Source organism: Giraffa tippelskirchi, chromosome 12, assembly GCF_054371585.1.
Source record: "Giraffa tippelskirchi isolate mGirTip1 chromosome 12, T2T-mGirTip1v1.2.pri, whole genome shotgun sequence".
Classification (NCBI taxonomy): domain Eukaryota; kingdom Metazoa; phylum Chordata; class Mammalia; order Artiodactyla; family Giraffidae; genus Giraffa; species Giraffa tippelskirchi.
This window is the reverse complement of record NC_137286.1, coordinates 50,290,132-50,313,625: the sequence shown is the minus strand read 5'-3', so window position 1 is coordinate 50,313,625 and position 23,494 is coordinate 50,290,132. Positions and strand designations below refer to the sequence as shown.

General features: G+C 44.5%; 1 protein-coding gene across 12 annotated transcripts in view; it reads left to right on the top strand.

Annotated features, from left to right (window-relative positions):
- AKAP13 (A-kinase anchoring protein 13) overlaps positions 1-23,494 on the top strand; it is a 318,012-nt gene that overhangs the window by 202,784 nt on the left and 91,734 nt on the right. For 11 of the 12 annotated variants that reach the window (XR_014071355.1, XM_081550449.1, XM_081550455.1 and 8 more), the window contains exon 9: positions 18,363-18,438. Coding sequence is in view for 11 of the 12 variants with exons in the window: in XM_081550449.1 (XP_081406575.1) it covers positions 18,363-18,438 (76 nt within the window). In the remaining variant the exon portion in view is untranslated. Of the gene's footprint in view, positions 1-2,442; positions 3,191-18,362; positions 18,439-23,494 lie in introns of those variants that run through there. The other variant, XM_081550457.1, reaches the window with a different exon arrangement.

Below are 23,494 nucleotides of genomic sequence, written 5' to 3'. Positions count from 1 at the left end.
TTGAGCAAGCTCCGGAAGTTAGTGATGGACAAGGAAGCCTGGCGTGCTGCAGTCCATGGGGTCACAAAGAGTCAGACATGACTGAGCGACTGACTGAACTGAGGCCTCCTTGTTGTAGCTGGAGTGTGGGATGGAGGGCACAGAGAGAAGGGAGATATAAGTAATCTTGTGAATAATTACTATTGTGAAAAGAGGTTGTAGATAATAAACATATTTTACTCTTTAAGTTCCCAAAATTAAAGGAGAAGAGACATGTCCTCAAAACGAAGCTTCATAGGTCTCAGCTTTGGTTTGGATATAAAATGATTGGTTTCTGACTTTCAAAATCCTAACAGAATAACTGCTCAAAAGTTCCAGATGTTTTTGATAAAAACCTGGAATTGTCAGATCAACAGCAAAAGCACAGGACCGCAGACTCTGTCTTCTGTGGTGAGTATCGAACAGATCCAGAGGGACAGCAAAGCAGACTTGTGTTCCCCACCCAGGGCATGTGTTCCCTACCCAGAGGATTTGTTCTCCAAGAAGGAACAGAGCACGCAATTACAGTTCCAAATCCTCTTAACATGTTTATGTGTACCGAACAACTAGGAAGTCTCGATTTCCAGCCTGTAGCACGAAGCCAGCATCTCAGCAGAAATTAAAAAAAAAAAGAAACTGTCTCAAAACCGTAACCTGGGCCATTTTAGACAGTTGTCTTACTGTGAAACAGATTTCTTTTAAACTTCTCAAGGACAGAGATTTTGTTGTTTGTTTCTTTTGTTTGCCTTTGTTGCAAGGCAGTATAAATGCAGATAACGCAGAATGCAGAGTATCTGTTCAATCAGTGTAGATTATCTGTGTTGAAGTCAGTAGTTAGGCAAGACTGGGAATAGAAAGGCTGTATGGTGATTAAAGCATCTATGATCCCTAGGGAGAAGCCTGGGAACCTTGGAAGCAGGAAGCATTTGATTCTAATTAAAGCAGAAGGGCGCGGCAGTGGGGAGTAAACCATGTTGAGGACAGAGGGGAGACGGCTCTGTCTTTCTGTGGGGAGGAGGGAGAGTTCTGAGTTACAGCTTGGTGAAAGTTCATGCAGAAAAGATAATAAACCATCCATTTTTTCCCTGCTCCAAAACCTAAAGAATCTTTCCATTCGTATCCTAGACCAAATAGTTTTCAAAGTCGTCGTAAGTCGCTGGCCAGGTTCCCACCCTTTGGGTAAGCCTGAGTTAGAATTTTATTTACAACTTTCTAATGTCTCTCCAATGGTCTGTTTTCCATCGTCACTCTCATGAAAAGCAACATCTGGTTCACTGTCCACATTGGTAGCGTCACAGCATGATGCTCGTTGTGGGTGTATGGGGAAGGGAAGGGCCTGTCCACCCCACCCCATGGATGAGACTGGGACGGACGGGCTGCAGGCTTTGAGCTGGCTGAGCCACAGCTGCGTGTGTCCGGGGGAGCAGGGAGGGGCGTCCTAGCGGGGTTCGCTGCCTTGCTCTCCTCTGAGCTGGTCAGCCACTTGACGGCCTGGCCAGAGGACATGGTGACTCACCGGCCCATCTCTGCCTCTTTTATTGCTCCTGGAAAGCCTCCTCATCGGCTCTGTTGGTGATACTGACAGAAATTTCGGTATTAAATCTCTTCTCTGGAGCAGGTGTGCCCCTGATGATCGTGGCTAGAGTGGGGCCGGAGAGCTCCAGGTGGAAGAGGGCGGGCGTGTGGGGTGATGGAGCCCCGCGCAGGCTCGGTCACGAGAGTGGGAGCAGCCCCTGCCAGGGGCTCCTCCTGGTCCCAGGCAGTGCGGCTGACACCCGTGCCCGCGCACCTGTTCCTTCGCCTCCCCTCTTCAGTTGTCTTCAGAGCACTGCTCCTACCCACCCACCCCCATCACTCCCTTCCTCTCCGCAAAGAGAAAAACCTAACTGACCTCTTGATCTCTAAGCCTGACCGGCCACTTCCGAAAGCCCTTGTGGATCCTGGAGACCTGTCCCTGAAGTCTCAGGCTAGCATTTTTCTCACGTTAAATCACTGGTTTGCGCCTGGCAGGGCACTGCAGCGCGTGCCTGGGGTAGTGGCCACTTCCCTGACTTGGTGGGACAGAGGAGCGTGTCGTGCCCACCTGCGGTGTGCAGGATGACACCCCCTCCCTCTGTCACCGGCGCCCCGACCTCAGTCCGGGCGCGCGTCTGGAGGTGCCCTGCAGAGCCTTTTTCATAGGAAGCAGCGTGAGAGGAGGAGGAGGAAGCTGGCTGGAAAAGGAAGCCTTGTTTTTCTCCTCTTCGTCTGGGGATGAATCATGTTCCCACCAGTGCCTTTAGGTTTTCAAGCCTCAGAGGCTGCTGGTGCTGAGCCGAAAGGGCAAGTCGTGACGTTCCTGAGGGAGGGAGGGAAGAGGGGCCCGCGCCCCAGAAGGGAGGGAGCACGGAGGGAGGAGTGGTCTTTTTTTTCCTTCCTGCTTTCACTCCGCTGTCATTAGATCTTTTCAACTGAAATCAGAACCAAGCCCTACTGCCTGGCGAGCAAGAGGCTGACTAGAGAGACTCTTTCTCTGAACAGAATTTCAGTTTGCTTGTTTGCTTTTTTTTTTTTTGCTGCGCTGTGAAGGAAATACTGCTTTCCCTTGCTTTTGTTTTTTTTAAGCAAGAAGAGGTTTTCAAGAGAAATTTTTGTCCTGTCATCCCTTCAAAGTAGAGCTGTCTTCCCTTCTTCTCTGCTTGCCTTTTCCCGACAAGGTACATACTGGATTTTTTCTTGCCTGCTCTGGGCTGTTCCCTGCCACGTGCGTCGGCCGGCATGCGTAGCCCGTTAAGCCTTCATCTTTCTCCTGGAGTTATCGCCCGTGATGGAAACAGTCTGTGCTTCTCTCTCCGTCGAGATCTGACTAAAGTATAGCATCAAGGGGCGTTTACTGTGGATACTGTGGATACTGTGAGTTGTGCGTGCATCACCCCAGGGCTCAGGCATCGCCAGGAAGTTCTCCGTCCGGGGAGGGACTTGGGGTCCTGCGTGGTTTGATCCCTCGAGGCTTTCTTCATAGAGGAGTCCGGACGGCGGAAGCCCCCTGACCCCCCAGGCACAGTGGGTCCCGCTCCTGCATCTCGTGTCCTCTCTTCTGCGTTTGGACAGAATGTATGAACGGTACAAGAGGCGCTACAGCCTGTGTGACATCTCCAAGGTAGACAGGACTGTGGACGTGGTACTGCTGAAGGTAAGGGGCCTTGCCGCAGCCTCTTTCTGTCTCTGAATCCAGTGGCTGGGTCTCTGGCCACCCTGATTGGGAGAACAGCTGAGAGGTGTGTGTGTGCGTGTGTGTGTGTGCATGTACAGTGGGGATTGTGGAGTTGGGTGGGTGATTTTAAGGCTCTTAGCAGGATATCTGACCAGAAACATTGGGGACTTAAGAATCATCTAGTCACTTAGGTTTCAGCGTCATTTTACTTGCTTTAAAATGGATTCTTCTGCTCAAGAGAACCTCCTACTCTTGTAAGTCACAGATGGAGAACTTCACTGTCAGTTGCTCTTTTCCAGAGAGATCTGTGTCCCTCTGTCCCTTGTTGTCTCCACCCCAGGGCCCCGTCTGTAGAAGCATCATTATCTGTGGGTCTCTCCCCTTCTGCCTCTGTCTCCTAGTCTGTCTTTTGCCTGAGTATTTTTTTTTTTTCTCTGCTGTTTCTGCTGTCTGTACCCAGAACTCTTGGGGGAAAGATAGTACTTATTTCCTTTGGAAAGATCTCCACTCAGTCTGTTTATCAAAGTGGCACAGTGGCCGTTTTGGCTTGGTTTGACTGCTTTACAGGTCTAGCCTCTGTTAATTGCTGTGTTTGTTGTCTCCCGTTAGTGATGTTAGTGATGCTGGCTGTCTCGGCAGGATGGGGGCGGGGCCTCTGGATGGCTAATTGCTCACAGGAGGCATCCTTGAGTCTAAAATTAGTAAGAACTCCTCCAGCCATAAGGTGGGAGTCTGGGAATGTTGGACGACTCAGGGAGCACTTTTTGGAAGTTTAGCCGTTTTCTAGCAAAGGCAGGGGAACCTGGAAGCCAACCAAGTGCTTCACAGTTGCCAGAGAACCTCAGTACCTGAACTGATGAGGGTGTGGAACCAGGGGAGTGCAGGCACAGTAGGAATGTATTGTCCCGGTCGGGGAGGTAGGGGCGCTCTCGCATTGATTGATAATTCAGTTTATTACTTGAGACTCCCTCATTTTTTCCACTGATCCATTGAGGCCAAGCATGGCTCAGAAAGCTAGACACAGATGCCAGTGAACTAAAACCACCACACCAATGAGGGGCTGGGTGGAGGGGTTGTGATCGTGGGGAACTGCTGTCTGTCCCTCCATAGCCTCTGTCAGGTGGTGCTCTGACTTGCGAGGCTGAGGCTCAGAGCAGTGGGCAACTTGGCATTTTGAACTTGATCCGAGATCTTATTCATGTTAGTTTCTCTGAAATGTGAGCTCCGCTATGAAATCACAGTGATGCTTTTTTTGTTTTTGTCCTCCTTTGTTTAGAAGAGTCTAGTTGTTAGGACCTTTATGTGCTTGACTTTTTATGATACTGGGTTTCCCAGGTGGCGCTAGTGGTAAAGAACCTGCCTGCCAGTGTAGGAGTTGTAAAAGAGGAGTGTTCGATCCCTGTGTCGGAAAGATCCTCTGGAGGAGGAAATGGTAACCCACTCCAGTATTCTTGCCTGGAGAATCCCGTGGACAGAGGAGCCTGGCAGGCTACAGTCTATGGGGTCACACAGAGTCAGACATGACTGAGCACTTTGCATGCTTTATGATGTTGCAGACAGGGAAAAAAGGGAAAGAGGGGAGGGAAGATAGAAAATCTCAGTCTTAGTATCACAGGAATGTGGTACATTTAAAACCATGCTGAAATATGTCACACTTGCCACCCTCACGGGGCATGAAAGCCCTTAGTGGTGGAGCTAACTCAGCACGGCTTACTGCCTTCATAGATGCTGTTTTACAGTTTCAACACAACACTTTTATATACGTTGCTTCATTTGAGACGATTGGTCAGGCAGCAGTGGTCCCCACACCCCCACCCCAGACTCCTTTTCTTAGGAAGAGTTTGAGGCATCTCCTGAGCCCGGCTGAGGAACGTGGAAGACTTGAGTGATGTGATCCCCCCAGGCCACAGCTCATAAAGGACATAATTAGTTTTTTCTCTCTCACTCTCTCTTTTTTTTTTTTTTTTGGATGTGCCTGTATTTGTATTCTTTTTTCTTTTTTTGCACCATACTGTCTTTACATAACCAAAGAGTTTCAGTAGAAGAAACCTCACTTCTCAGAAAGCAGACATTTACTACAAATGAAGAAGCACAAAAAGTCCTGAAAATACGCGATTTCCAGTTTGAGATGAGATGGGCAGCTTTGGTGCTGATTCTTTGCCTTGAAGACAGAAGGTCACGTCACTGAGATCTACATGAAAACAGTTTTAATGACTTGTTGGGTGCCAGGCTTGGTGCTCGGTCCAAGGGGCACTTGGGTCTTCAAAGTTCTCGTATTGCTTAAAGACAGGCAACAGACAGAGAAAGTACACGTTACTGTAAGGGAGTTGCTAGAGATAAACAGTGGGCACTGTAAGAAGTGATGGGGAGACATTTCAGGTGGGAGATCATTCTGAGGCTCTGACACTTAAAAACCTGGTCTCCAGAGAATTAGAAGACGCCAGTGCTGCACTAGGGAAGGCGTTCTGAAAGGACTGGCAGAGGCCTTGGGGTGGGGAAGCATGGGGAAGGCCGGGGAGAGGGGAGAGCACTGGGCAGGCCGGGCCTGGATGAGCCGGGCCCCGACCGCCGTGGTGAGGGGTTTGCTGTGCTGGGGTGTGTTACTTCTCACCTTATGTTTTCCGAAGGTCATTCTGGCACGTGGGAGGCACTTAGGCTGCCATTACGGTAGGCCAGGCATGGCAGCATGGCCCTGTGGTCTCCCGTGGAAAGCAGTGGATGACTCTGAGGTGCAGGCACTTAATCTTGACATCCCTAGTGTTTGTCTCATCTTATGGGGAAAAACATTTTCAGATAGTTGGTAATTTTCCCAAGTTCTCATAGCTCATCCTAGGTAATAGGATGCAACCCCAGATATGATTGTTTCCAAAGCTCATGTTCCTTCTTAGTCCCCTAGACTTCTTCTTTGAGTTGGCCAACACTTTTATTTCATGAATGTGTGTATCTGTATCTGTATATATCTTTTAAAGTCTTAACTGCTAAGACTTTTTCAGTATGAAAAGTCGATCTCATTCACCTCTTTCCCAGTGTGGGAATTCCTTCTACAGCACTTTGAATTCAGATATGAACCCACCATTTTCAGCAACCTTTCCCCACAACTTTTTTTTTTTAATTCATTCAGAAGTGGTCTCATTTATCTTCCATTTTGAATTTCAGTGTTTTTAAAAATGTGTTGAATTGGATGTACGTGCTGCTTGAGTTCCCAAGTGACCATGTACTACCTTCTCACTCCCCCTTTTCAGTGGAAGATTTTTTTTTTTATACTGAGGAGTTTGTAATTTTTTTTTCTATTCATTATGTCTAAGCACTCAACACAGTGTCCCTAATTCGTGTTAAATGCTCAATAAGTTTTGCTTGTTGAATGAGTTAATCTGTTAAGATTTGTAAGTATGGATGGGTTCATAAAGCATCATGGTATGTGAACTGTGGTTAATGATTGGGGTAAGAACAGAGATGAGTTGTGACAGCACAGAATTTGCACCGTGACCCTGTCCTTCTGGTATCATAACATTTACAGCTCCATTCCTTCCCACTGGCATCTGGATAATTCACTGTGAATTAACTTGAAAATCCTACCCTCTGTTATGTGCCCCTCCTTTCTGAGACTTACTCTGCATTCTGACCTGTTCCCTTTGTCAGTTCTGTTCAGTGACTTTCATGGAAGCTCTTCTACATCAAAGCCTTCCCTTAGGATTTTTCCCAAGGCTGGATACACTGGTCTTTATCCTCACATCAGCCCTTGCTTCCCATCATCAAACCCAAGAGATGCTGAAATCTTACCTCCTCCTTGAATTTTTTTTTTTCTAATGATAAAGTAGGTTAATAGTAGTCTTGGCTCCTCCAGCCCAGTACATGCATACATACTTGTCACTCCTCACCATATTAGTTACACCTTTCCCGCAGTGCCTGTGTGACTTCTGGCTTCTTATGGTAGGTAAGTGGTTAGTAACTATGAATCATTGCACAGAATGGGATAAGGAAGAATTTGAATCATTGGCAGACGCTCTTTGATATCAACAGGCCCATTTTCCTCAGCATCTTTCAAAAACCTAGTTTTGTGTTTTTTTGTTTGGGGGCCGTACGGGGCCTTCATTGCAGGAAGAGAGCTCTTCCTTTGCTTGTGCGGGACTCTCTAGGTGGGGTGTGTGGGCTCTGTAGTTTGCATCAGGTCGGCTCAGTAGTTGTGGTGCACAGCCTTAGTTGCTCCTTGGCATGTGGGAATCTTAGTTCCCTGACCAGGGATCGAACCCGAGTCCCTTCTATTGGAAGGTGGACTCTCAACCACTGGACTGCCAGGGAAGTCCCTCTAAAGCCTACACAAGTTGGTGAGAGGAGCCTTTGTCTTAACACAGTTCAATAGCTAACTCATGATCACATTAAGAGACTGTTCTTAACACAGGAGGACATCACACCAAGTATCAGGAACTTGCTACAAAACTCGCATGCCAAAGACAAAGAAGTCAGAATCCTAGTTCAGGTACTGACTTTAATCCAGGGACCATTTCCATTTCACTAGTTTTATTACCTTGGGTACTTGGAAAAATATTGCCTACTAGTAACAACATGATTCTTCCTGTTACTGATGATTTATTGACAGCATACTTTATAGCTAGTAAGTCAGAGTAGCAGATGAGTCGTTAAAACGTTTGCAACCATGTTTTGTGGACACTGAGTGACAATGTGTACGGAGGATGACGACCCCCTCCCATCCATGATGTTCAAGCAGGCCTCCCGGCCTCATTAGCGAGAGCGCAGGAGTTGTTTGTCTGTAAGGTCAGTGTCATCGTCCAGGAAATACACACCCTTTAACAAGTTTACTTGCTCAAAGACACTTCCACGCTGCTTCAAACAAAAGACTTTAGGAGGCAAAAGACAACTGCAGGCAGCTCTGCCTGTCTGCTCAGTTACAGTCTGATTCCCTGAAAAGACTTTGGACTCAAGTGTTGGCTCCCCTGTCCGGATGGTGGGGTTTCTGCTGCCTTTTGTTCAGCCTTGTAACTCCAGCTACATCTCCTGAGACATTTGCAGAGGAAGTAAATACAGGCAGTGGCTGGGAAGGCTGGGTGTAACCATGAGCTGTGTTATTAGGATGTTCAAATATAAACAGCAGCAGAAACACTGCCAAAAACAAGGCAGTTCCCTCTCCACTGAAAATATGCACAGCTCTATTTTCAGACTGATGGGAACACAATTTAGGTGTGGTTTAGATCATTACAAGGGACCCAAGGCTTCATGACAGGCATGAAAAATCACCAGGATGGTCGACATTTTTTCTGAATTAACTTCTCCCATCCCCTGTTCCACATGCACTGTAACTCACCAGAACTTTGGATGCTCGGTACCTGTAATGTCCACAGTCTGATTGTCGTGGAGATACAACGTGGACAGAGGACTAAGTTTGTTTTTTAGCTAAAGAATCGCAAATGGAGTCAGAGCCAGAAAGTTCTGGGTGACTTGTTCCTCCCAAAGATGTGGATATTTAATGGCGCGGTCTCTGTTTTCCTCATTCCCAGCTACTTGCTAAACACAATTTCAGAATCATTTTGATCTACTCCTTCTCCTACCCATTTAATCAGTTGCCAATCTTGTATTTTGCTAATAGTTCAAAGATTCCATAGAGCAAAACCTGGATAAAGGGACTTATTATTATCTTTGTTTTCCTCTTAAGCTCAAATTATTAACAATCTCAATGCTGTTGTTTCTTTCTAGTACGTCTCCTAATTCTGCTGGCAATCAGAATTTCCTGGCAAGCCTAGTCTCAAGATGTCTAAGAAGAGTGTCAGTGGTAGAGAACCAGCCTGTCATCCAGTAACCTGGAACCTGGGTCTTAGAGGTCACCTTTTGGAAAAGAGACTAACATGAGAAGAGATGTGTTACCATGCGTATAATCAGGGCCTGGCATTTTCTCTAGTCTGTAGCAAGCACTCTGAAAACGTTCCAGTGGACCACGTTGGGTGTGTGGCCTTTAAGTTATCTCACTGTGTGAGTGTGAAACAGTGGAGTTGTTGAAAAATAGACCCGAGACGAGGGCAAATTGATCGATCACATCAGTGTTTCTGAAACCAGGCGGGAAGAGGGAGAGAGGTTTTGTAATTCAGTTTCTGCCTCTTACACGGCTTACTTGTATATACTCAGGGCAGTGTTTGTCACATATGAGTGTGATCTGCTTGGTGCTGCTGTCACTGTGTACAGGATGTGGTCGAAAAACGCTGATGCCAGTTTTGACGTTCTTTCCACACTCGTCCTCTGGTTAATGGCATTGACCACAATTGGTAGCATCTGGCCCAGATTACCAGCGCTCCCTCCAGCTGCAGGCCGCCTGACCGCTTTTCTCTAAACATGCTCGCTTCTCTGGAACTGCCGCACACTCACTCTGTTGTTGTTGTGAGGAAGTACATAACAACATTTACCACACTTGAGTGTGCAGTTCAGTGGCATTAAGCATGTTCACACTGTCGTGCAGCTGTTGTATCACCACTGACCAGAGCTCCTTCGTCTTTGCAAACTGCAGCTCTGTACTCGATAAACAGTGTCTCTTCGTTTCCCCCCGCCCCCAGTCCCTGCAATCACCATTCTATTTTTTTTGGCTCTAGAATTTGACTACCCTAGGTATCTTATATAAGTGGCATTGCACAGTATTTGTCCTTTCATGACTGGCCTATTTCACTGAGTATAATGTCTTTGGGGTTTATCCATTTGGAAGCAGCTATCAGAATTCTCTCCTTATTTTAAGGCTGAATACTACTCCATTGCATGTATATACTACCTTTTGTTTATCCATTCATCTGTTGATGGCCAGTTGGGTTGTTTTCCCCTTGTATCTATTGTGAATAGTGGTGCTGTGAATGTTGATTTATAAATATGAGTACCTGCTTTCAGTTCTTTGGGGTGTGTACCCAGAAGTGGAATTGCCGAATCGTATGGTGATTCTGTTTAAGTTTTGGAGGAACCCCTGTACTGTTTTCCACATTTTAGATTCCCAGGAATTTACGTGCACACAGGTTTCAGTTTCTTTGGATTCTCATCAACACTGGTTATTTTCTGGAGGTGTTTTTGTTTTGGAGTGTGTGTGTGTGTGTGGTTTAAATACGGCCATCCTGACGAGTGTGATGTGGTGTCTCACTGAGATTTTGATGTGCTTTGTTTCGTGACTGCACACTCGCTCCTGTGCTCCTTCTGTCTGCACGTGGCCAGCCTTCGGGTTTCTTCACCTGCAGCTGCGTGTCACCCGCAGAGCACGGCCAATAGCGTGTCTTCTCTCTTGGCACGTCCGTTCGGATCCCACTCCATTTCACATCCTTCTCACCACGTTTTACTCAAGAGCAGATGAAACTGGCTCCAGTCTTTCTCTCAATAAAGATAACTTTTAAGCATCTGAAAGACATCTTAACCCTTCAGACTCAATGTAGTCAAAGAGAAGGCACCATCACCGTCTCCTCTGGATTTCCTCAGTCTTTTTCTAAGTGTGGAGTTTCTGTCTCTCTCCCATTTCTGTGGATTCTGCCCTTGGTACCAGCTCACTGACCTGCTGCTTCCTCTGTGTCCCACTGGAGCCACACGTCCCCAGCCCAGGGACACACTTGCTCCAGAGCAGAGTTGCCTGGACTCCTCTTACTGGGCTGTGTCCTGGTGGCTGCATGCTTTCCTTCCTTCCTTCCCTGTGGAAAGGAAAACTTTCTACAGCTTTCCTAGGATAATACTGATTTTTTCACTGCCTTGCGTATGTAACTGGGGTGAGGGGTTCACCTTGGTGGAGATTAAAGCTTAGATTCACAGTTGCCGTGTCTCCCATTCTTTCCTCAGTCATACGTCTGGACACCCTTGGGCTTTCCGTGCTCCTCAAAAACTTCTAGGGAGAAGTCTCTACTCTGAGTTGTGAAGCCGTGCTCCAGAACCACTGACTGGGCACACGCATGCGTGTTTCTGGGGAAGAGCAGTCCCTGGCTTCCCTCAGATCCTTGAAGGAGTCTCTGCCACCAGAGGCCACGAACTCCAGCTCTGAGGTGTCCTGGCGGCCTTGCTCAGCCTCCTTTTTTCCGTGGCAGGAATTCCCTGTGTCACCATCTCCCTTTTAGGCACACTTCCCCCTTGGAGGGCCCACCACCAGCCTCATTAAGCTTGCCCCAAATCTCTGAGCCAGAAATTATCTTTATATTAGAGACTCCCTTTCCTCTTTGGGTTTCAGGTACTCATGTACTTATTGTATTTCACAAGCTAATCAGTACTATCCAGCGTATAGTCCATGGCTGTGGGGTTATTTCATGAGGCCTGATAATCCATGGGCCCATATGGTTATATGCATTGTCCTGGGATGTGGAGGCAGGTACAATAACCCTAGATGCTGTATAGTTTGTTTGTTTATTTTTGGCTGTGCTGCACGGGCTTTTCTTCTATTGGGAGGCTCCTCTCTCGCTGCGGGTTTCTCACTGCGGTGGCTTCTCTCGTTGCAGAGCACAGGCTCTAGGGCCCGTGGACTTGGGTCCTTGCAGCACGTGGGCTCAGCGGTGGCAGCTCCCAGGCTCTCGAGCACCAGCTCAGTAGTTGTGGGCTTAGTTGCTCTACGGCATGTGGGCTCTTCCCAGATCAGGGATCAAACCCGTGTCTCCTGCCATTGGGGGGCAGATTCTTAATCACTGAGCCACCAGAGAAGTCTGTCCTTGACATTTTAAATGAACCAAGATTCCTCATATTTTTAAACGGTGGGATCTATTGTGCAAATTGTCACCAGGATCACGATTCGTCTTTCTCTTGCCGTACCTTGACACTGTTTCTTGCCTAAAGTGGGCATAGTACTTCCCAAAAGCTGACTGGCCAGCTGTGTGGTTTAATCAACAAGACAGCAACAGGAAGAAGGCTTCTTGGGCTAGATTTGCTCACCCTTTCCTGGTGAGGAAGTCTCTGATTTACCTGAAATGATACTGATTTTCAGTGTAGGTTTTAGTTTGAAATGTTTGTGAATGAGTCCTGATTCCACAGAAGGAACTAGCTGGAGCTGCATAGCTGTCAGATTTCCTGAGGTTTCCTTGAGTGCTTGGAGGTGGTGAGCCTGCTCAGCACATCGTTGGTAATTAACTGTTAGTGACTGAAAACACAGGCTCCTGAAAGCAGACAAAGCCAAGACAAACAGAAAACATTTCTTTCAATTACAGCATTTTGATGTTCCAAAAATTGGCACCCCTAGTTTCATATTTTAGTTTTCTCATTATAATACTTTATTTTGTAAATATTTTTGTCTAATTTAAGCAGTGACTCTCTTTTCCAGCCAGTAATCTCCAGAGATGTTAAGTGCTCCCTTGGCAGATTTTTTCAGTTTCATATTGCTATTAAAAATTGTTTAAACAGTTGTTGGAATTCTGAGACAAAGTTAAGAACAAGAAGAGATACTTGCAAGGGTGGGAAGGAGCAGCGGCCGAGGGGTGAGGAGAGGGGTCCTCCCTCCATCTCAGTGCTCGGTACCCGCTCCGAGCCCCTCCACCCTGTGCCCACCCCCTTTCTAATGGACCTGGTAAGGGGAGGCAGGGTGATAATCTCAAAGGTTCTCCCTTTAGTTCTATATAAAAATCATTGAGGATAATAAATTCAAAGATTATTCGTTAAGCACCTGCTATCTGCTCATGGGGAGATCTGTGGAAATTTTAAAGATAGGATTCACTTCTCGAGCTTATGGTCTTTTGAGCAGGTGCAGTTGCCAGTACGATAAGGTTCGCACACAAATCTGTCATCCCCGCATCTAGCCTCACCCAGCGTGTGGCCTCATCTCAAAAATGGCAACGTGCCTCCCAATGGGACAGGCAAAAGGTCCCATCCAGGCGATAATAGTCTGCAAACTTGGAAGTACCATCAGTTTAGAAATACAATGAGATGTTTTACAGTTTTAATTCTGGTATCACCTGTCTTGTTTCAAACTCTTCTTTCCAAAGTTACCATAAACCTCACGGTTGCCTGATTCAGTGACTTCTTTTTAAAAATTGATCAGTTCCAACTTCTCAGCAGCAGTTGGCACTGTGGTCCTACCTTCTCTCTCCAGCCCTCAGCTTTTCGTAACTTCCGTGAAACTCTGATCTCTGAATTCTTCTGCTTATACAGGGTGTGCCGGTCCCTGGCTCCTCCCCCACGTATATTGTGCAATAATGCCTTGTGTAAAGTGAAAGACGGGGGTTGTTATCTGGCCCACTGTTTCTGTGTGTTATGTTTGTGACCTGGGCAGAAATATATAAAGAATTTCAGATATAGTTTGTCATTAGAGTGTCTCATTCAGTCTGATTCCCATTTCTACTGATCACAGGACACTTTGTCCACACTCATTTCAGTGCCTGATGTGTGCAGGATGCTGTGGAAGACTTATTTAGTTAATTTTTCCACATCCCTCTAACACCCACTGAGTTCTTTGACAACTCAGTTCTTTTACTACTACTGCTTTTAAGGCTTGACACAAATGTTTTGATACATTGAAGATATTTAGTACTTGTTTATTTAATGAAAGAAGGAAACAAATCTGAGAGTGTTTAGCATTATGTCTTCATAGAGTCTTCCTTTTCCTAGAAAGTGATCAATAGATTAAAAAATAGTTTCCATTCTTTTAAAAAAGTATGTTTCTAATGAGCAGTCATGTTTAAAACCAACTGAACTACATGATCATCTTTTATTTACTCTTATCTAGTTTGTTTCACTTTTTCTATTTCATAGTGCTCTGATTTCATTTAGTTTGTTTTCTAGTTTCTTCATCTTTTTTTTTTAAATTTTTTTTCTCAAGCCTCTATCAAGGTTAGTAGAAAAGCTCTTGTATACATATATATAAATAATATGTATAATATATATATTTTTAGAAAACTTATGAATTTTTGCCTACTAAAAAAATTTATGACATTTTGATTCTACTTAGTATGAATAGAATGCTAGATTTCTAATTTAAAAAAAATGCAACCAGCAACAGAGGTTTACTGTATGGCACAGGGAACTACAGTCAGTATCTTTTAATAACCTATAATGGGAAATAATTTCAAAAATAATACACGTGTATATGTATAACTGAATCACTTTGCTGTGCACCTGAGACATTGTAAGTCAACTGTACTTTGATAAAATATATATATTTTAAAAAATGAAAAGCTGAAAGTGTATCTCATATACTCACATGAGATACCATTCACACCTGCCAAGTTGGGTACATCTAAACACAGGTAAGAGCAGTAGCAGGTGTTGGCAAGGGTGTGGAGAAATTAGAACACTCGGACGTTGGTGGTAGGACTGTCAAACAGCACAGCCACTCCTAAAAAGTCTGGCAAACCCTGACTTTATTAAACGTAAAGTTATCACCATGTGACATAGCTGTTTCACCCTTCAGTGTATACTCAAAAGAAATGGAACATGTCCAATGTTCATTTATGGATATTCATGACAGGATTATTCATAACAGCCAGAAAGTGAAAACAGCCCACAAGTCTATCAGCTGAAGAATAAATAAATACAGTGTGGGCATATCCATACAGTGTTATGGATTATTTGTCAGTAGAGTACAGTACTGATAAATGCTGAGACACAGATGACCTTTGAAAGCCTTGAACCTTGCAAGCTAAGTGCAAGAAGCCAGTAACCAAAGACGTCAAAATGTATGATTCCGCTTATACAGAATATCCAGAGGAGGCAAATACATAGAGACAGAACACAGATTAGTGGTTGCCTGGAACTGGGAGGGGAGGGGTTTGGGGTCGGGTGTGACTACTGATGGATGCAAGGTTTCTTTTTTGTACCATGAAAATGTTCTAAAATTAGATAGTGGCCATGGTTTCACAGCTGTGTTAGGACACTAGACCATTGAATAGACTATTTAATAGACAGTTAAATAGATGAGTTTTAGAGTGTATGAATTATATTTCAATTTGTTGTTGTTGTTCGGTCACTAAGTTGTGTCTGTCTCTTTGCAACCCCATGGACAACAGCACATCAGACTTCCCTGTCTTTCACTATCTTCCAGAGTTTGCTCAAACTCTTGTCCATTTAATCAGTGATGCTATCCAACGATCTCATCCTCTGTCACCCCCTTCTCTTGCCTTCAATCTTTCCCAGCATCAGGGTCTTTTCCGGTGAGTTGACTCTCTGCATCAGGTGGCCAAAGTACTGGAGCTTCAGCACCAGTCCTTCTGATGAATATTCAGGGTTTATTTCTTGTAGGATTGACTGGTTTGATCTCCTCGCAGTCCAAGGGACTTTGGAGTCTTCTTCAGCACCACAACTGGAAAGCATCAATTCTTTCATGCTCAGCCTTCTTGATGGCTCAACTCTCACATCTGTACATAACTACTGGAAAAACCATAGCTTTGACTATACAAACCTTTGTCATATATTTCAATAAAGGTCTTAAAATGCAAAATTACACATACACACACACAAAATGTAATGTGGTATGCTGGATTGCTAGCATCCATTGGATCATCAAAAAAGCAAGAGAGTTTCAGAAAAACATCTACTTCTGCTTTATTGACTACGCCAAAGCCTTTGATGGAAAAAAAGAGCTTCTTGATGAAAGTGGAGAGTGAAAAGTTGGCTTAGAACTTACTATTCAGAAAACGAAGATCATGGTATCCGGTCCCATCACTTCATGGCAAATAGATGGGGAAACAATAGAAACAGTGACAGACTTTATTTCCTTGGGCTCCAAATTCACTGCAGGTGGTGACTGCAGCCCTGAAATTAACACACTTGCTCCTTGGAAGAAAAGCTATGACCAACCTAGACAGCATATTAAAAAGCAGAGACATTACTTTGCCAAGAAAGGTCCATCTAGTCAAAGCTGTGGTTTTTCCAGTAGTCATGTATGGATGTAAGAGTTGAACCATAAAGAAAGCTGCTGCTGCTGCTGCTGCTGCTAAGTCGTGTCTGACTCTGTGCAACCCCATAGACGGCAGCCCACCAGGCTCCTCCGTCCATGGGATTCTCCAGGCAAGAGTACTGGAGTGCGTTGCCATTGCCTTCTCCGAAAGAAAGCTGAGTGGCGAAGAATTGATGCTTTTGAACTGTGGTGTTGGAGAAGACTCTTGAGAGTCCCTTGGACTGCAAGGAGATCCAACCAGTCAATCCTAAAGGAAATCAGTCCTGAATATTTATTCATTGGAAGGACTGAGGCTGAAGCTGGAACTCCAGTACTTTGGCCACCTGATGCGAAGAACTGAGTCATTTGAAAAGACCCTGATGCTGGGAAAGATTGAAGGCGGGAGGAGAAAGGGACGACAGAGGATGAGATGGTTGGATGGCATCACCGACTTGATGGACATGAGTTTTAATAAGCTCCGGGAGTTGGTGATGGACAGGGAGGCCTGGCGTGCTGCGGTTCATGGGGTCTCAAAGAGTAGGACACAACTGAGCGACTGAACTGAACTAAATGGTCCTGGATTGGATCCTGGATCCAATCTCCACAGGGAGATGCTGTGTCACAGCCGTGGGACCGCTGAATTTTTACTGTGTGCAGTAAGCCTGCCTCACTTGTGTTCTGACTTCACACATCTGTCTTCACACAGAAAGAGTATCTCTCTCTCTCGAGACTGTCTGATATGGAGACATTCTTAACAAGATAACCTAGAATGAAAGCACAGGCAGTGTCCTTTGCTCACTAGACACTCACAGGGAGATCCTTGAGGAGTTGTCTCCCATCACTAGTATCTTCTCGTCATTATTATTCAGAAATCAGTGTATTTCATTAAAGGGATTTGATTCAATTTTAATTTTCTTTCAATATTTATTGTGTATTATTTTAAATAATACTCTGCTAACTTTTTGTTAAATAATACATTATTTTTTGTGTTATTTATATATTTATGTTATTTTGCAAAATGTGTAGCTCATTTTCTGTAACACACAAATGCCTAAAATGACATGAAAAGTCAATTAGTCCCTCATGTATTGACAATGAAGAAAATTCTGTTTACTCATTGGCCATAGAGTAACATCTGAAAAGGTGATGAAAACATTCTCAGATCAAGAGTTTTAACAAAGTTTCCAAAAGTGTTGACTGGAGAGGTGTTGAAGGTCATGGACGGGGAGAGAGCAATGTCATGATAATTCAGAACTGCTCAGCATTCTTCACTGTTGTTAAAAGATCTGCTTTTAAAATTTCTGTTATCTATTTACAATTTGTTGCTATGTTCATGGAGCAAAAGTACAGTAATTATGGACTCTTGCTTTTCCTGTTGACAGAGAAACTTACTTCACTGGAAGTGAAATTTGGCTCATTTCAAATGAGGTGCAGTTCACAGTCAGAAAATCTTTCTCTAAATGAAAGGTCCTGTTTTGTTTTTTAAGGAAAATTTGCTGTTTCCATTCTTTGAAAGATGGGGATTGGGTTTGTTAAGGTTACTGAATTTGAGGTTTCATCCTTATACACACTCAAATTGCGTTTTGAAAGGGGATACTTTGCATAATCCCAGGGAACCTGCTGAATATTCTTTTCCATTCAAGGATCACTTTTAAATTTTGGGCATCATTCTGTAACACACCAGCAGTTGAAACACTGATGGATGGCCCCTGGTCCCAGCCTCCATTCCTCTCTACTGGGAAAAGAGCTGAAACAGTCAATAATTTGGTGTTTCTTTCCTGTGGCTTTAGGTTTGCATAGTTGATTTGCAAGCAGTTTAATTTCTTGCATTTGCTCTTTGTCAGACAGTTGTAATTTGACAGAATGCCCCATAGCTTTCTATCTTATCTCGCTCAGCATGTTTAGGAAACCTCTTGTTCTTTCTCACCCATATAGTTTAGCATCTTCTCACCGAAGATCAGAAATTGACAAATGTAGGTCCTCCAAGCCTAGTTATTCTTTGGCAAGAGAAATAATACAAACCTCTTAGAGCTAGTGTGGGGATTAAATAAAATGAAATATGTAGAGTTCTTAGGATGAAATGAAATAATGTATGTAGAATTCTTAACCTGATACCCAACGTATAGTAATCCTTGAATAAACAGAAATTATTTTTGCATTTTTTTTCTGATTTGCAAACCAAGATGTGAGATACATATTTCAACATTTGATCCATTTTACCTATTAACTTCTTTTTTCTTTATTTCTCCCTTTGCTGCACCATGATCTTCCTCTTTGTATGTCTTTTTCCGTTTTGCTTTTTTATGCATGACTTTTACTCAATCTCTCTTTCTTTCCCTTCAGATAAACCGAGAAAACTGGTGTACCATTGAGCCGTGCCCTGACGCAGCATCTCTTCTGGCTCCCACGCAGAGCCCAGGTAAGCGGGGATTCTCCATCTCCTGGTTTGCTTGAATAACTGCATCCAAAATGTCCCTTTTCCAGAGCCACCATCCCACTCTGATGCAGAATGTTGGAGATCTGTCCTTCATGAGCACTAGCGGGATAAGTGAGAAGAGTGTTATGTGATTTGGGTTTGTAGGCCTTTTATCTATCTCACAGCTGAAAATGAACATGTAATTACCTAAATTTCATTTTAGCAGTAAGGTTCCACAGGTGGCTTTATGGTTGATTAATTCGCCTGTGAAGGCATATGTGCTGTGTGTATATGTACATGTGATATTAGTTTCTTAATATGGTAAAACTGTAAATATGTGTTATTAAGGACTAATCCCAGGTCTCTTGATTTTGACTGTGCATTGAAATTACCTGGGGAGCTTTAAAAATATACTGATGTCTGGGTCCTACCCCCCAGCGATTCCAATTTAATTAGGCTGAGGTGTGGTCTAGGCATCAGATCTCTAAAAGAGCCTTTGGTTCCTCTGCTGTGTAGCCTAGATTGAGAATCATAATCTTTGGAAATAGTGTCAGCAGTTGAGGCTTTCCTTAAGCACCCACGAGGTATTAGTGACATTAGATGAGGGTAAAAGGCCCTTAAGACCTTAATGGTGGTTAATGACATAGTACATGTTTTGTGGTCGTTAAGAGTCCTGACTTTTTACCCAGCTTGAGCCACTAATTCACTGTGACGCAAGGTTTGTTCCCTAATGTCTGTGCTCTGTTGTCTTCCCTCCCTGAAGCCTCCTGGCTTTCCTTAAGGGAAGAGTCCAAATGACTGGTGAGTAACTCAAGTACCCAATGCCTGTTCTCGCAGCTGGTAATTTGCATTTTGGGCTCTTGAGTCTGCTTTACCCAACAAAACCTCTGTTAACCTTTTCAGTTTTTCCTGACTTGCTTTAAAAATTACCGAGTTCTCATTTGCTGGTCTTTTTAGAAACAGTTTAGCTGTGGATGTATGGCAGTAGAAGGAAATTTAAGAACAAGATGGTTCAAATCCTCTTCCTAAAGAGAAGTTTCCTGCTGATTCTCAACCCTCTGACTTTGCTCCAAAGAAAGTGTTGGAAACAAATATGAGAAGAGTTTGTTTTTTTTTTCCTCTCATACAGAAGTTAAAGAATATTATTACACTGTTGTTGTGTTTAGGGTCTCCAAATATTGTAAGATTGACCTTGTTCACAGATGTAGCTGACCCAGTCCCCATCTAATCCCCTAGACTCTTCTACCTGAAAGTATGCTCCTCACTCTGTTTCAGTTCCTTAGCTGTTAGGGGCTTTTCCTAGAAGTGTAATTGCTCTCAGCCACTCAAGTCGTGAAGTTGTCTGCCCCGTAGAGGTTGCCTCACAGTTAGAATATTCACAGGAAGCTTCTCCACAGGCCACAGTTCCTTTTTACTCCTTTAAAGAGGTGAATTTGAACCCCTGAGCATTTTCCCCAAGGCATAATCTTAAATATCGTTGACTTTCTCCATACCCCGCCCCCCGAAAGACTTTGATTCTTTCGAATCTTTCTAAACCTCAGTTTAACAAAATCCTGAATTATGCTCCTGAACTTGAGGCCTGAGACTATAATTGTAGGCATAGTTTCTTTGTGAATTCTAGGTACTTTCAATCATACAGGTTTCTTTCTTTTGCTTTTAGACGCAGCTCAAGAGAACAATAGTGTTAGACTAAAGAAAATAACAACCTTTATTTAAAGTCACTTTGTATACTCTTCAGGCTTCCTAGAGGCTCAGATGGTAAAGAATCTGCCCACAGTGTGGGACACCTGCGTTCCATCGCTGGGTCGGGAAGGTCCCCTGGAGGAGGGCCCGGCGACCCGCTCCAGTGTTCTTGCCTGAAGAGTCCCATGGACAGAGGAGCCTGGTGGGCTAGAGTCCATGGGGTTGCAAAGAGTGGGACATGAATGAGTGACTAACACTTTGACTTGATTTTACTTGTACAATCTCCAGTCCAGGATAAATGCACACTTATTTAAGTAGAACTAAGTGCACATGGATTACAGTTAACATGGTTCAGCAAAGCCCAGGGAGCGGCTCCTGGTAAGTTTTCCTACCCTTCCCCAACTGTAATTTGTTTTCATGTGTAAAATTTAAGCCCAAGTGACTTGATAAGCACTTTGAAAGTGCACCTGACATTTTGCTTGCTTTTAAAAAGGTGGTGGCTCAGGACACAAAAGTAAGAGATTTATAAACGGGTCATAAAATAGGACTGACCCACCGCAAAGTGTCATGTCCTATTTTATTACCGGACATTGTCAGGTCACACGTTACAGGTTAATGAAGCGTTCACCCCGCTAGGTGTGTGTATCATATTATGCCTGCTGTTTGCTGAGGCGCAGACTTCCATTACTAAGTGTATAAATTCTTTCTCACCATCACTACAACTGTTATAGGGAGGGACATACTATCCTGTTTCATTGGTAAGGAGACTGAGTCTTAGAGGTCAAGAATGACTTCATGCCTGGGGTTCTTTTAGTAGTCAGATCTGGATTTAAGCCATATCCACCTCACTCTATCTACGCCCAGAGATGTTTGTTCCTGCGATACCTTCCTTATGCTCCACCTTATGGATTAAGAAGAAAGATTCCATTCATTTTGAAAACCTGCCAGCATATGTGAGCTGAGGGTCCCCGCACTGCCATCTGCGGGGGTTTCATAACGCCTTCGGGTCCTCTTCTCTCCCCTTTTCCTTGTTTTCGTTCTCTTCCCTGCGCCCCAGCTCGACAGTCAGCGTCGTATCCCGGCAGCATGCTCTCATCCCAGACTCGGGTTCATTCCCGGGGTGAGGTGTTCCTCCTGGGACTGAGTTTGGATCTTCCCTGTGAATTTTCCGTTAGAATGTCTTGAACTGCTCCGTTTTCCAGTCTGGAATTTCGACGTGGTCTGTTTGACTGCCAGCTGGACAGCCAGCGGCTCGGCATAGTTGCTGTGACAGCCCTTTCTGCTCTTGGGCAGCCCCCACCCCGCCCCGCTGTTCTCCCCTCAGCCACAGAGTGGAGTGTTTGATTTTTCCAGCTGGGGAAAGCCGGGATGGTGGGGGGTGTGGGGAGCAAGTAGAAAAACCACAGCCACCGACTCCACCTAACTTAGTACACGCTCTAACTGTGAGGGGGGAAAGAAACACCCAAAATTCTAGAATACCTGTGATTTCCAGGCTTCTAAAAGCAGGGCTATCCCCGTTGAACTAACACATGCAGAAACAGTTTGGACCAAGATTGAAATGGACTACTTTTCTACTTTAAACAGAAACATTTTCAGATTGATCTGTAAGCCTTGTCTCAATTCCTGTGGCGTGATTTGTGTATTAATACTTCGGTGTTGAAATTGCCTCTTAATATATTCATTTCTACCCCAAGATTGTAAACTGCCCCCTAACCTCCCACACAAAAACATGAAACAGCTCTTTATTTGGATAATCCCCAGTCCCCAGTCAAATGCTTCACTCACAAAAAGGGTAATTTTGTTGACAAGTAATTCATGACCTGTATCAGTGCGATGCCTTTTTGACTTTGTCTTAGATTCCTGGTTAATCCAGGGCTGATAATTTTTTTTTAATAAATTTATTTTTTAACTGAAGGAAAATTGCTTTACAGAATTTTGTTGTTTTCTGTCAAACATCAACATGAATCCAGGGCTAATAATTTATTAATGATCACTTATTAGTTAATTTAGATAAAACCTTTCTGTTCTCATCTCTGAACACAGACATGTACACACACAGTTACTGTCTAAGCATATGTGTGACGTGCATGTGTGCTCAGTCGTGTCCGACTCTTTACAACTCCATGGGCTGTAGCCCGACAGGTTCCTCTGTCCATGGAATTCTCCAGGCAGGAATACTGGAGTGGGTTGCCATTCCCTTCTCCAGGGTGTCTTCCCGACCCGGGGATTGAACCTGCGCCTCTTGCATCTCCCGCATTGGCAGGCCAATTCTTTAGCGCTGCGCCGCTTGGGAAGCACATTGTCTAAGCATCGACTCTAAGAATTAAAAGAGACATTAGCATCATCTAGTTGAACCTCCACTCCCTGCTGTGTGTAGACAGTTTTCTCGAGGCCTCTTGCTGCAGGCGTGTGTTCTTTGCTCCAGCCCTTCTGGTGAATGACCCTGATGACTCCAGGTGTCTGTCAGCCTGTGGCCCGGAAGCCCAGTAACAGTGAAGCTCTGGTCTCACTGGGCGAGCCTCCCGCCGTCCTCAGACACATTTTCATCAAGCTCCTCTGCAGCCTGCATGTATCCCGGGTATTGCCACTCTGGTGACCTCATGACCGCGTGTATCAGTGCTTCACTTTGATTTGTTCAGGAGCAGTCACGGCCGTGGAGGTGCAGCGTCGGGGGCCCCCGCTGGCCGTGGCCGGACTGTCCCTGTGCTGGACTTGGGTACACCGTCTGTTACGCTTGTGCTTTGTCCATGAATAGAGCCTGAAACTGTTAGTGGCTTTGTTTTGCCATCACCTTGTGTTGTCAAGTCCTCTTGAATTTCCTTTCGAGCAAAACCTCCAGGTAGAGTTCTCTTGAACTGCTAGGCAGCCAGCTTGTCTACTCTGTCCCTCATCACTGAGTAGCACCTGAAGATTTGATAAACTTAGATATGTTTTCCAAGTCACGCATCATGCCAACTAGAATGGAATCGTTTGATCTTTCCTGATCTTCCTGAAGGAGGTTGATATCTTTCTTGGTATCACTATGTACCAATGTTTTAATTTCTATTGTTACCAGGTCACATGTCCCTTTTGGTTACAAAGTTAAGGGAGAGAATGAGTTAAATACTGAGCTAATTTAGGTATACTAAGCCTATAGAATTCTTTGAGGTACCAGTGCAAGATTTCTGTCAAGGCCCCCCTCTGCTTCCCCAGAGTTCATATCCTAGTTGTGGAACTGAAAACAGATTCTAGTTTATGTATTTTTCTTCATCACATTATTCATCCAATATCCAATCTATCTAGGACAAGTTAAATAGCTGTATTTCTGTTATTGCATAATAAAATCTCTTAAGTTTAATACACTGGTGTGCTTATTAGCTATGCTTCCTCTTTGTCT